Raw genomic sequence first — 13,761 nt, 5'->3', positions numbered from 1 at the left:
TTTTTCTAAGCCTGGTGGGGTAATATTGTTCTTATTACAGTATTTGTTTGACAGGCAAATCAGCCATGACTATAGTTTCAGTTGACAGCACATACACACTGTTCTTCCTGCTTTAAAAGGTTGGGATTTTGTTATTTACGACAAACAAAATGTCAACTTCAACGTTTTAAATGCGGTCCAGTTGCTCCTTTAATTTGTTTTTGCTGGCGTATTGTGTTTTATTATTTGAATATGTTAATGGTAGTTGTAGAAATTACATATGACATTTAGCTGTAATTACAGCACATTAACGAAGTAGACACCACTCTGCACTTTTGGAGATGGATTGCACATTTCTTATCAGGGATAACGGGGTATAAGCTCATTATCAGTTTCAGAGGGCTGCAATCCTTTGTTTGTGTCTACATATTAAAAGTACAATTTAAATTAAATGTGTGCTTAAAATGTTGTTGCCACTATTTTTGAGTTCAGGAAGTGGTCAGTAAATATTGCATTTTCAGTTCCTGTTTCAGGCAGAGTGCGCTAACCAAATAGTTTCCAGTCAATGAGCCTTGCTTTTTATGTGCCGGTTCCCATTCTAGTGCCTTTACTTCAAGATGTGCATGAGCTGTTCTTGTCATTTTAGAAAGGTGCATTAGATGGCAGTACATGCCCAGCAATGCTGTGGCCATCACAGTGATCTCACAGTGTATGCACAGTCACACATTTCTCACACGGCACCCTGGCTGTGTCTCTCCACTGCTCTGTATTAGCACTCGGTCTTTGTGTTAACACAAAGCTGCCTAGAGGTGTGAACACATACAGGTGTTTGCGTCAGCTTTCTTAATGGTGTGCTGCAGCCAAATGTATATACAGAGATACGCACAGAACAGGTTTCTCTCGACTCTGGAAAAGGTCAGGTGGTGTCTAATTGCTCTTTCTAAGACTGGTCAACCATCCTGTTAACAAATGGTGTAAGTGCAAAAATAGGAAATACTGGATGATCCAGATATAAGTATTTGAAAAACTACTTGTTATAAAACAGCCTACATTTTAATACTGATGCCTCTATATAAACCATGTAAACAAAGAAAACCATCAGTGAGAAGGTTGGCTGTTTCCATGTAGTTTTTCTTAATGCCTGCCACTGGTTGAGATCTGGTCAGATTCCCCTTGAAATCTATAAAACAAGGCGGTAGAAACACTACCACTTTTGTCCACAGGGGCCACCAGAATCAACATAAAATAAAGATTCCCAACAGGGGCTTTAACAAGCCCATTCAAATAGGTGAAAACAAGAGAACATTCCAACTTGGGCAACAAACAAAATGGCTGTAGATGCCTGAATGAAGCAAGTTTCATGGCCAAAAGACACTCAGTGATATGTACTTATGCTGCATATGCAAACACTTTTGTGTCTACCTACTTCTGGTGCCTTCTTGTACTTCTTTTAGCTGGAATGCATTTATACTGAAATGTAGACCTATCCATTTCCAACGTAATAATGTTAAAAGAAACCTTTACATCTGAATCTATCAGAAATACAGTGTGGACCACAGCACATTTTCTGTTGTTTTGTCTCTGCACTCAGCCTGTTGGATTTAAAATAAAACTTTGAGGACTTTGAGCTTTAAGTGCAGCGCAGAGGGATAATGACATGGTTACTGTGTAGTGCAGAGCCAACGTGACAAAGAATGTGCCAATGCACACCAGCAGCTGTGTAGCAGCACACAGTCCCCTGCTCAAACACCTGTGCAGTAGTTTATTAGGAGTTACAGTATATAATTAGTGGAATTGAAGGCCCCAATAGGCAACTGATTCTTTGTTAGCTCCTCATATTTGGATAGCATAATAATAGGGTGTGAAGGCCAACCACAGACTGGACTAATGCTGATATTTAACCCTTCCTTCATTGGTTATTAACAGTGCTGTAATTTGTTAAGAGTGCAGAAATTCCTGTCGGGATTATCTTACAGGGACTGAAGCTCCATTGGTATTCATTCCTCTTCATCACTGAAATCAAATAAAGTGCTTCTTCTAGTTCTGTGTGACTGTACTGATGCCAGGCACCAGGCTTTTTTCAGTGTGAGATAAACTTAAATATTCACAGGTGGTAAAGATCTCGAATCTTTTTCTCACAAGACCCAGTTGGAAAGGTAACACCTTTGCTTATTGTATACACATTTGCAATGAGAAGGTGACAAACTATCACAGGCTGTTGGTATGCACTTGCTTGTATGAATCTTCTTGTATGTATCCTGTGTAGAAGAGTTGGTGGTCAGTGAATAGTTCTCATCTTTTCTGTGTTTCAGACAGTGTGAGTTTAACTACTGGCTTTACTAGCTGGCTTGTAAATTGTGATTCATTTAATTCCAGGCTGAGTTACTCATAAGACTCTGATTGTGTACTGTGCATAAAGAGAATAGGTAGTTTTTAAAGAGGACATTGTCAATGTCATTGACCAGTATCATGGGATGATTTAAGGTTGGAATCGTTCTTGTTTTCTGTATTATTAGTATTTTAATGTGCTATCCTCAGGAAACGTTCAAACTATTGCTTTAAATTACACACTCAAGTTGGATGAGAAGAAACTACAGCCAGCACCTGCTTAGTGTAAACAAAACTAATCGCACAGAAAAGCCACTCCTGTCTCATAATCTACTCCTCCGCTGCACATTAGTATGCACACTGTGTTCCACAGTCATATTTCTGCTTCCATGTCATGCTATTGCCCTCTCTAACTGCCCAAAGCTGGAAGCAGTGCCTTAAAATGTCTTTAAATTCCTTCAGGCAAGGCCACTTTATTTTCCAGCACAGGCAGTGCAATAATTAGACATAAATGTATTTGTTATGATATAGTAGCAATTTCTCTCCAAAGCATCCACAGGACAGTGCTGTTGGAGTACTGAGCTTTACAACTATCAGCCTAATGATTGCAGAACTGTTTTAGTAAGAGTTATGGTAGAAACTAAAAGTTTAACCCCAACGTTCAAGGGAAGGGGGCTGGACATAAAACTCTAATTATACAGGGGTAATAAGGATAAAACAGAGATGCAAAGGTTATAAATAATTTCATTTAGTCTAAATAAGAAAATGGATCTAAACAGTTCCTCTATTGAAACAAAGTGCTGTAAGACTCTTCAGTTGGTCAGATCTATCTTTTTAGTATTCCAGCCCCAGTAAACCTCACATTATAAAGTGCAACTCTTTGTTTTGTCTATTATTTTAATGCAAATGGCTATGAATTGAATTTAGCTTCTGTCTGCAGACCTTGTACAGTGTTTTATTATTAAATTTATATTTTACTAATGTATTTTTCTATCACTCACCTGGCTACCACAGTAATTTGTTTTGTTCTATAGGATATTGTATTCCTATAATTTAGCTGCTGCACTATTTAATTCTAATTAGATGTTGTTCCATTTGTGTGTTTTTTTTCTTTATATATTATTTACATATTTTACATATGTAATACAGCATTGGAGGTAGCCTGATATCTAAGAATTGTTATTGTTATACAAATGGAAATAAAGAACGTATTCGCCTCTAAGCAAATAAAAAGCAGCAATGTAAAAACATTGTGATGTATTATTTTTTTGAAAGTGACAATTTCCTTGTTTTACTGTAAATCCCTTATCTCCCTTCTGGCTACAAGTGTAAAGCAGCAACACAATGACCTCAAAAGGCAGCTTGTAAAGTAGCCACTCCATCTCTGTGTTCACTCTGCTCTCCTTTCTCCGTCCACCAGGTGCTGTAGCTGTGATTTTGCCACCACCAACATGAACAGTTTAAAGAGCCACATGAGGAGGCATCCTCAGGAGCACCAGGCCATGCAGCTACTGGAGCAGTACAGGTGAGAAACATCAAACACACATACGCTACAGAGAGGGATGATAAGAATGTACGTTGCACCTCTGAGGGGAGACTAAAGAGCGGTGCTGGGCCAAAAGAAGCTGGGGTTGTCTTGGTAGAGGCTCTGAAACTGTTTGTCCACATTACGTGCTCTCTCATGGCGCCAGCAGCCTGGAGACTTGAAAAATGGGCTTCTGATTGCAACGCCAGGGTTTGGTGGGTGGAGAAAGTGAATGAGGGTGAATATTCTGTCCTCTTTAAAATGTTAAATATCCTCAACCTTGAGCGAGGCACTGATTGCTGTTTTCCACTTCACTGAATGCTTGTGCTGTATTAAATACGTCATCATTACCTGCAGTGCTGCAATGTCTATGTTTCCATACGGTGGAAATGACACTGCCGTTCTTCTGTTAAAAAGGGCATTCAAGTTATTTAGCACTGCACTTTCATGAAGTGAAGAAGACTTGAGAGAGACATTTAAAAATCCAGATTTTTAGGTCTTCAGGTAACTCATTTACTACATGGACACCATGCTGCACTGTACTAAACCCAATGTGTTTATGTATCCTCTGATGTCAAAAAGAGCTCCCTGAGAACAGGGTGTCTGCGGGTCTTAAAAAGTCCAATCCAATAATCTGAATTCTAGGCTTTAAAATGTTTTATTAGATTTTGACACGTCCTAAAAATGTATTGGATTATTGAAGTTAACATTACTTGTATTGTATAAAGCTGCATTTTTAAGTTTTAATTTTGTTTTTAGGGAAAATATGTATTGATCATGGTGTAACTACAAAACGAAACCAACATGGAACCAATACCGCTTTTCCTTCATCCTTTGCATTTTATTAGATTTTTTTGCCAGGATATAAAATAGGTCTTAAACTGTATTCATAATGGTCTTGCAAAAACTCTGGAGATGAAAGTGATTATGATCAATATTAGTCCAGATATGCAATTGTTCTCATATGGCATGAATAATGGTAAAGTGCTCTCGGTTTGGTTGCTTGGTGTGCAGCCGAGCTCAGTTGACAGCTTGAAGGAAGTCACACAGGGGAACACACCAGTATTCATTTGAAGTCAAACAAGTTAGGTGTGAAAGCATCATTAGTATCCAATATCAGTTTAAAACCCCTCACACTTCCCACACTGCAGCTAATGGCTTCTCTTCATCAGCCCCTCCTCCTTTCAAACTCTATTTATAATGCATACTTTGTTTTCTAAATCTGTAGTCTCCTTGGCCAAGCTGTGATAACCCTGACGATGTCTTTAGAGTGATCAAATCGAATTTTCTGACTTGACAAGAGGACAACTGTTTTCACAGACTGAGTACTTCACCCGTGACAAGTTAATTATGTTTAATACTGGTGGCGTTCCACTTTAAAGGTTGCAAAGACTCTGTTGCCTAAACTTCTTAATAATTAGACAACTAATACATTTGCTGAAATTTCAAAGATATAATTCAGATTATTCCTTTTACCCATGTGCTGTATTGTTTTTAGAAGCAGAGGCACAGACCGTTGGACTGACTTTGGTCGCCAAAGGCTGGGTGATGGAATTACTACTTTGGTAAATGCAGATGGGCTGAATTCACTGACAGTGGATTTTCTTTGCCTCTTTGTGGTGATTAATAGTCCTTTTATTTTCTGACCCCTCAAGCATTCAAGACATTATGCATGAAGCAAAAAGAACCTCTAAAAGCACAAATATTTTTTGTTAGAAAGGAAATGTTGTGTAATACAGAGAAAGATGGAAGCACGCAGAGAGAATTGGACTCGCACCATAGTCAGTTTTTTATTAACACTGACTTGAGTCACATCGAACTGTCCACTCCAAAAGTGTTGTGCTTTTCTGGTGGTGTCAGACTGTAGCTGGTCCATCCAGACTAAACATCTGATCACATCTTAAAGACAATGATGAAAACTAAGCATTTCATTTTAGGAGATAAAAATACCATCTAATTCTAGACTTACAGCAGAAGTCACTGGCTCACCAGGATTTCTGTTTTTGCTCAGTGTGATCAAGTCCGCTTCTAAGTCTGTAGAACAACTAAAAGCAAGACCTGCTTTGCCTGGGTTCACTTTTGAAAAATGACAGGAGGCCAGGGGCCAATTAATAAATAAACTTAATAATAATGATCAGATATAATGAATAAACATTAGAATCTTTGATGTGGTAGAAGATGACATGCTGTTCTAGCAGGCGGCACTGGGCACAGGAACTTGACTTGTGATGGTTCCTGATATTAGCAACCATGCATACAGCAAAATAAACACTGGTTTAGGATTGTATAATCTGGCTAAAATAAAGACAAATGCATCAGTCCATTAAATTGTTTTCAATGTGAACCTTTCAATGTTCGCCATCCTCACTAATCTTTGCCAAGAGGCAAGTCCAATTGCAGCAGCCCCACGCAGGTCAGGTTTATGTGAACTTGTCGCAGAAATAAAGTGTCAGCGCTTCTGCGCACTGCAGAGATCGCTGACAGGCTAATGTGAAGCTTCCCAAGCAACAGCCAAGAGACATTATTGAACATTTACTAATTGGTATAAACCAGTGTGACTCCATTTATTTTTGTTGTGGATTTGGAAATGGTTGGAGGGCCCTTTATCTGGCACCCAGGCCTGTATCACTGAGTAGTACTCCGAATGTGAGTGCACATTTGGAAAACTTTGAAGCAGCATCTCACAGCAGCCTAGTACAATATTGTAGATATTCATGTCAGCACTGGCTGGTTGAGAACTTGATTTTCCTTTCACTTTTAGTTTTCTGATGAACCTGCTCTTATGGGAGAAGCGTACTTGAGTTCTTCAACCTAAATGATATTTGCAACTTCAAGCATTTGAATAGTTAATAAAGACACAATCCATAATTCTTTTCATTTTGACAAATTACTTTACCAGTGCGCTGCAAATCCTATTTCGTCTCTCTCTACTCTGTCTCTGTCTCTCAAGCTCAGTGTCCCCTGTGGAGTGTTGAGTCAGGATGATTCCTCTTGATAGAAAGTAGGAGAAGGATTAGTACAACCTCGGTATGCATATTAAATCAACCTCCACTTGATCCGCTCTCACTCCGCTGCTCATCCTCTCTCCTTTTGTTTCTCTTCTATCCTCCCCTTTCTTCCAGGTGCTCTCTGTGTGGCTATGTGTGCAGTCATCCACCATCACTCAAATCCCACATGTGGAAGCACGCCGGAGACCAGAACTACAACTATGAGCAAGTTAACAAAGCCATTAACGAGGCCATCTCCCAGAGCAGCCGGTAAACACATGAACTCAAGTATAGTGGTTTCTGTTCTCTGAGTTTCTCACAGGTTTCATTACTGGATTTGCAAATATCTCTAGTATACTCAGTGGCAGCAAGCTGGTGGGTGGTGGGTAATGTGTACTGTCTGACAACAAGGGTTGTGGTGGTCTTTAATACAGACGCAGTCTATTCACTTAATGTTGTTTCTGTTAGTGCCGCTATTTGACGCCCACAGCTTTAAATCCGTATTACAAGTTTTTAAATATTGCACTCTATTCATGTACCCTTTCAGTGAACACAAACTGATGGATGTCGTTCACACTGGTACTAACAAGCACTAAAAAAAAAATCCTAAATCTAGCTAACAGTAGTTAGAATGAAGTAGTTAGACAATGCATAATACATTTATCATGTAGCCACATGTAGCTAAAATTCCTGTCTGCAGTCCCTGGGTCGTGGCCACAGCACAGCGAGTACTCTCTAATTTTAATAACCATATACAATAAAAATAGGAAGGTATGTGAAGACAGACTACACTATGCAGGGCTTCCTAAGAGAAGGAAAGAATCCATACCTGTACTCTATAGTGTTGTTGTCTTGTTTCCCCCTAGGGTCCAGATGTTTCTACCCTGTAAGACCCACACACAACATTCCCAAATGAGATGAGCAGATGGACAATATTTAGCCAATGAATCAAAAAGGAATCCACTGAAATTGTCCAACAATTTTGAATAGCATATGTGAACTGCATATAAAAAGGTTTTCATTGCGTTAAGGCACAGCGATGTTTTAACACATGCTGTGGATGTGGTTAGTTGATTATGCTATCACTGGTTTATTTCTTAAAGTTTAACCTCAACATGTGTTAATTCCTCACTGTAATCTTTAGTTCATATTTTGAAAGGTGCAACATAACTCCAATAACTGTCTGCTGTCTTACAAATATGCACTTCATCACAGGGATAATGATTATTGGCCTCTGTCACCCAGCAGGTGTAAAAAAGTAAAACAGAACACAGGCAGTTAAAATATATTCCTCATTGGCCAACACTGCCAAGAGTGAGATTTACAACTCGGTCTGATCTTGTTGCTCTGTTGCTGTTGGTGATTCCATCCTTTATCTCCCTCAGAGCTCCTCAGAAGTTGTCTGCGGTGCTGGAGTCGGTGGCAGAGCGCCCGGTGGTGGCCCCGCCCTCAAAGGACAAAGCAAAGGGCTCAGTGGAACCACTGCCAACACCCACATTGACGACAACAACAACAACAACAACAGCAGCCGGTCTGGCTGCAGACAGTTCAGGGGCCCTCCCCACACCCACCACGGACCATTCACAGTGGCCCGGTGAATCCCCGAGCCCCCAGGGGAGGGACCCCGCACAGCTCCAGTCTCAGAACCAGAGCCAGCCACGCACAGGCCAGCCCCCCGTCCCGGGTCCCGCCATGGAATACTGCGTGCTCTTGTTCTGCTGCTGTATCTGCGGCTTCGAGTCCACCAGTAAAGAGCGGCTGATGGAGCACATGAAGGAGCACGAGGGAGACATCATCAGCATCATCCTCAACAAGGAGCAGCAGCAGCCAGAAGCCCAACCAAGCCTCCAAACAGCAGAGTGAGACGTGCCCCCCCGTCCCTCCCTCTCTTTCTGTTAACACTGTCCCTGCGCTCTTACAGTGATCTGCTGCCCGCAGAAGTATTTCATTGTGTGTCTTAACCTCAAGGCTTTTGATACAGATATCAAGGTGTAAGCATTTCACATCTAGTTGATTGTCACTGTTCAGAATGTTCTGTGGTCGGCTTGGTGTCAGAGGGGTACAACTGTGAGGCTGCTGTCCAATGCAGACACAGCAGAAATGTACAAAAAAACGATATTATAAGTCGTTAATATTTGACATATAAAGAGACACAAAATGTGTCTGGAGGGGAGTGATTTTGAGTTCAAGGGCCAAGTCCGAGCTCTAACCCAAGTCTGAATTTTTTCTTCTTTTTTTTTCACTATACAGGGACAAGTTCATACCTCACAAAACCACACAATCCCTCACCAGAAATGGAAAAAAAAGATTGACATATTTTCCAGTCTAATTCATATATTGACCATGAGGCAGCTCTTTTATCGCTACTGTAATATTTAATGTATTTAATCCGACACAATTGAGGCTCTAGCCTTGTTAAGGAGGTACATGCACAAATTCACGAATGCCTAAAGGCGTGTATCACTGCTCGAATATGATTGAATATTTATCAGTTTACTTTTATGCATGTTAGTTTCCGTTATGCCAGTTTAAAAAGGCAAATGTTTGTTATTTTTGCGCATTTGTTTTGTTTTGTTTGTATGCGTGACTGTAATTTTACTCGTTGGATAATTTATCATAAAGTCTTTAGAGGAGAAAGTAATAGTTCTCAAAGGAGTGGAAGTTGACCAGAGCAAAGTGGAAATCAGTCTTGGATTGATTTTGGTTGTTGTCTGCCGGCGAGAGGTATTGGTTTTGGGCATGTTGACAAAAGGAATGATAAAAAGGGAAGTTGGCATAGGTTTGGCTTTTTATTTGAATTGAATGGTGCCTAGATATTTGAAAGCAGGAATACTGCATTGAATCACACCTTCACTTTACTTGTGATTGTGGTGCTAGACTCACTTTAAGAGTTGTCATGGAAGGTATAGTCTTTTTTTTTTTCTTTTTTTTTTAAATCCCATGCAATTTATGTTGTATATAATAACATTTTTATAATAACCTTTACTCTTTTTTTTGGTCAGTGTTTTTAAAAACTTCTTTTGACTAGTGTCAAATGCAACTTTAAATGACTGCTGTCCCAGCTAAAAAAAACATGCCTAAAAAAAATAAGACATGGATGTAAAAATAAAGCTCAGAAGGCAACGCGTTTTTTAGGGTTTCTTAGCGTAGTCCTACCATGTCCTCTCATGTGCCTAAAGGCAGGAGTGTAATATAATTACTGCAGCTCTGATATGTATAAACCCCCTGCACAGTGTAATGAACGCAAACTTCGATCTACAAAGGCTTCATGTTTACTGTGATGGATTGTCTTGCTGTGTGGAAATTATTTTTCATGCAGAAAGGAGAGAAATTGAACCCTAATGTCTCAAATGATGCTGACTGTGCAGAAAAACGAACGAAAGGGGAAAGGAGTACTGGCACGAATCTAACTTATCTAGTCACCCAGATGCATGTTGGGAACAATCTAAATATCCCTTGCACTTTAATTCAGACTGTGCCATTCATTCGGAATACAAAGTAAAAGAAAAAACGATGCGTTTGTGTTGATTTTTAATGCTCTTGAAGCATCACAAAATTGAATTGAACAGAAAATTATACATAGATTGAAGATAAGGCAAAATAAATTATTCTCTTAAACCAAACACTGAGTGTCAAAGCCTTAACCCAAATAATGTATCATGCAGTTCTGCCATGCAGCACACACACTGTCAAGTTAATTCATCAGTATGCCATCCCTTTTCTTACATCCACACAGACAGAGGCTGAGGAAATTAAGATAAAATGGAATATCCATAATTCATTCAGTCTGCACGTGTGTGTAGCATGGTGGATAAAACAAAATGAAATCTGTATCTCAGACCTGTTACCTGGGCAGGAATTCTCATTATCAAAGCAGGTAATTATTGTCTGGCTTTTAATTTACAATTCTTCGTGCCAGAATTAGATGGTTATATGTCTGAGTGAAAAAAAATTAAATAAATAAAAGTGGGACTTCAGTTCCCCTCCTGCCTGGTTAACGCGGCATGCGTGTTAATGAGCAGTGAGAGTTAAAGACTGGACCGACCACACACAGACAGCCCAGCACTCTCCTCTCTGTCGTATGGGGATCTTCTATTAATCTGACAGCTCGTAATTATTCAGCTCCAAGAATTAATTCTGGTTAAAGGCTCCCGGTGGAGTTTTTGACCCCCTAGTAGCGCTATGGAGCTGTTGCTCTATGAGTGAGTCCCAGAGGACGCACGTGTGCACAGGTCATGTGATACACAATCCTGCCAATGGCTTCACACTGTTCCACTGATCCACAGGTGGCGGTAGTGTTCTGAGATATGCAGCAGTGTGCTAGTAAACACTGATGTAAACAAAGCAGGGTTTAAAAATTGCTACTGTTTTATGATGGTGGAAATACACTTGTTAGAGCCCAGAACACTCCGTTCCATTCGCGGGAACTCCACTGCCTTACTTGCGCAACATGCTAACGTTACTATAAGGCCGTTGCATTTTTAGCGTACTTTATCTATGTTCTTAGAGCTTGGCAATTAAATGACGAGGCTTGCAACATTATTATTGCCACCAAATCCTATAAAAAAGTCCAAAACCAGCAACGCATTAATCCATCCATAAATATCCCCCAGCCTCTCTTGACCCTGTCGGTGACACTAGGCCCAAGCCCAACAAAAATGTATAAACCTGTTGTAAATGTATACTTTCACTGCAAAAAAAAACAAAAAACAAAAGGTTAAATCATTTCTAATAACAGTTTGCCACTGTAGGTTATAGCCAATGTTACTCAAACGAGCCGTAAATATACCTGTATTAATACACTGGTGCACTGGTGAGTATTTCCAGCAGCAGGGCGGTGTAAGTGAGACTGACGGTCAGAGGATTTTCCTTTTGAAATGAGAACCAAAAATCTACCATTAATAAAACAAAGAAACTGTCGATTTTGGTTTTCCGCTTTTATTACTGCAAGTTGTTTTTTTGTTTTTTAATTCTCAAAACAAAAAATGGACATTTTGTAGTTTTTCATTTTTTGTTCCCCTGTTTATAAATGTTGAATGATTTTGTTTTTCTCATTTTAAAAGAATCTTTTGGCCGCAAACACTGACACTGATCATTGGCTCAGAGTAAACTACAGTCCTTATGTTCATGTTAATGTAGAGCCATGTCATACAGTGCAACAGTGGAGCTCTATGGCACAGAGGAATGCAATACTTCAGGCTTTGGATGCCAAATCAGTACTTGTTAATAGGATCATTACAGTATTATCGCCAGTAGCAATGGTGGACAAAGCTACAAAAAATAGCATCCAAATATAAACTCATTGAACTCGATGACTGTACAGTATATGTGTTCATTGAAAGTAACCAAATTAACTCAAAACTTTCTGCAATGAATGCATTGGAGAACAGCGATCCAAACTAACTAACAAACTATTTTGTGATTTCAACATAGTAGCTTGGGGTAATATTTCACGACATTTTTAGAAGGTTAGCTTAATCGCTGACCCCTTTCAGTCAAATCGTGTTGGTATTACTGTAAAGTTCAGCCAACAAGCTGGGAAATGCATCTTGGGTCATTCTCCTGGTAGTAAAAGCATATAGGTCAAGTGGGATTTTGCTGGCGGTGATATATCCCATTTGGTGTCACAAATTACAAAAGTGTGTCAGCACAGGCAGCAGACACTGCAACTCCTTCAGAGTATACGGATCTTCCTTGTTCAGTTACATTTCCCTCAGTCATTTCAAACAACTACACAACTATACATTTGTGCCATATTTGAAAGCAACCAATTGTTTTTGATTTAGTTTATGGTGCCTTTTGGTTGAAGGTATTTGTGTTGAAGCTACAGCTTTTACCTCTCTGCCAAAACTTCAGTCAAGTATCCAGATGTTCTAGCAAAAGATTTATATGTTGATTCAGGCAAAACATAGCGGAAGCAAACATCTTTATTATTGTAATAACGTTGGGTATTATGTGAACACCTCGGTATGTTCTCCATAGAGGCAAATCCACATTTCCGTTTCATTCAGCAATTTTGAGGCCAGAGAAACAACAACAAAGCATGAATGTGAAACAGCCCTTTCTTATATTACTTGCTATTTTACCTAGTAATGAGCTCAAACACTTGGTACTGTATTTTAAGTGTGTACATACTGTAGATGAAGACTGCAGAACCATAAAACTGACATTTTTTAAAAGATAAAATCTATTTTTTAATGATATTGTAAAAAAAAAAAAAAAAACAATCTAGACAAAAAAAATAAAGTTTTAGATATAATTTTGGCTCTGATCTTATTTACTCCCAGTATATTTGAGGAAACTGACGGTTTTAAGCTAAATGAGCTGTGTGCATTTAAGCCCAAAGATGTGGAGAAGATAGAACATGTCTGTCCTGATCAGTGTATTTTTGCTCATATTTTGTAATGGAGGTTCAGGAGTGTGATGCTTGCTTTATGTTTATTTATTTTTAGAACTTCATAGACTTTATGTCACTACTTTGCCATTGTATTTTTGGTAATAAAGACTGAAAAATAAATGCTTTTTGTCTCTGGTCTTGTTTGTGGGGTGATAGGATGCCTCTGAGAGAAGCTGCAGTCAAAATACAGAAATACACTATAAAAATTGAGAAAAAATCTGTAATGTATGTACACACAGATGGATGACAATTTAAAGGAAAAACCAACGCAAACCTCCTAATCTCTGGAACCGTCTCCATTCTCCCATAGATCTCTGGTTCACATCATTTTCTTCACTCATTCAGTCAGGTTTTTCCTTTAATTTGTCACCTGTCTGTATATAGAATAATCAGAAACAACTCCAGTTCACAGTGCAGATAATAAAACGAAGGATACCGATATAGACATACAGTTAAACACAGATCACATATTCAAACACAAATGTATAATTGTCATATACGGGTAAGAGCTGGACATCAAACTGTATATACAAGTCAAATTGTTA

At 39.1% G+C, this 13,761-nt stretch overlaps 1 protein-coding gene across 1 annotated transcript in view; it reads left to right on the top strand.

The window, feature by feature from the left end:
* The window catches only part of znf507 (zinc finger protein 507), a 20,197-nt gene extending 6,861 nt beyond the window's left edge, over nucleotides 1-13,336 (top strand). Inside the window, exons 5-7 of the mRNA XM_035682549.1 lie at nucleotides 3,728-3,832; nucleotides 6,955-7,089; nucleotides 8,205-13,336. Coding sequence (XP_035538442.1) covers nucleotides 3,728-3,832; nucleotides 6,955-7,089; nucleotides 8,205-8,682 — 718 coding nt within the window. The 3' untranslated portion in view covers nucleotides 8,683-13,336. The remainder of the gene's footprint in view (nucleotides 1-3,727; nucleotides 3,833-6,954; nucleotides 7,090-8,204) is intronic.
* Nucleotides 13,337-13,761: the final 425 nt, after the last annotated feature.

The sequence above is a fragment of the Morone saxatilis genome, unplaced genomic scaffold, assembly GCF_004916995.1.
Source record: "Morone saxatilis isolate NCDOM2014 unplaced genomic scaffold, NCSU_SB_2.0 Contig11, whole genome shotgun sequence".
Lineage (NCBI taxonomy): Eukaryota > Metazoa > Chordata > Actinopteri > Moronidae > Morone > Morone saxatilis.
Note: the sequence above shows the minus strand (reverse complement) of the source record. Positions and strands in the feature narration are given on the sequence as shown.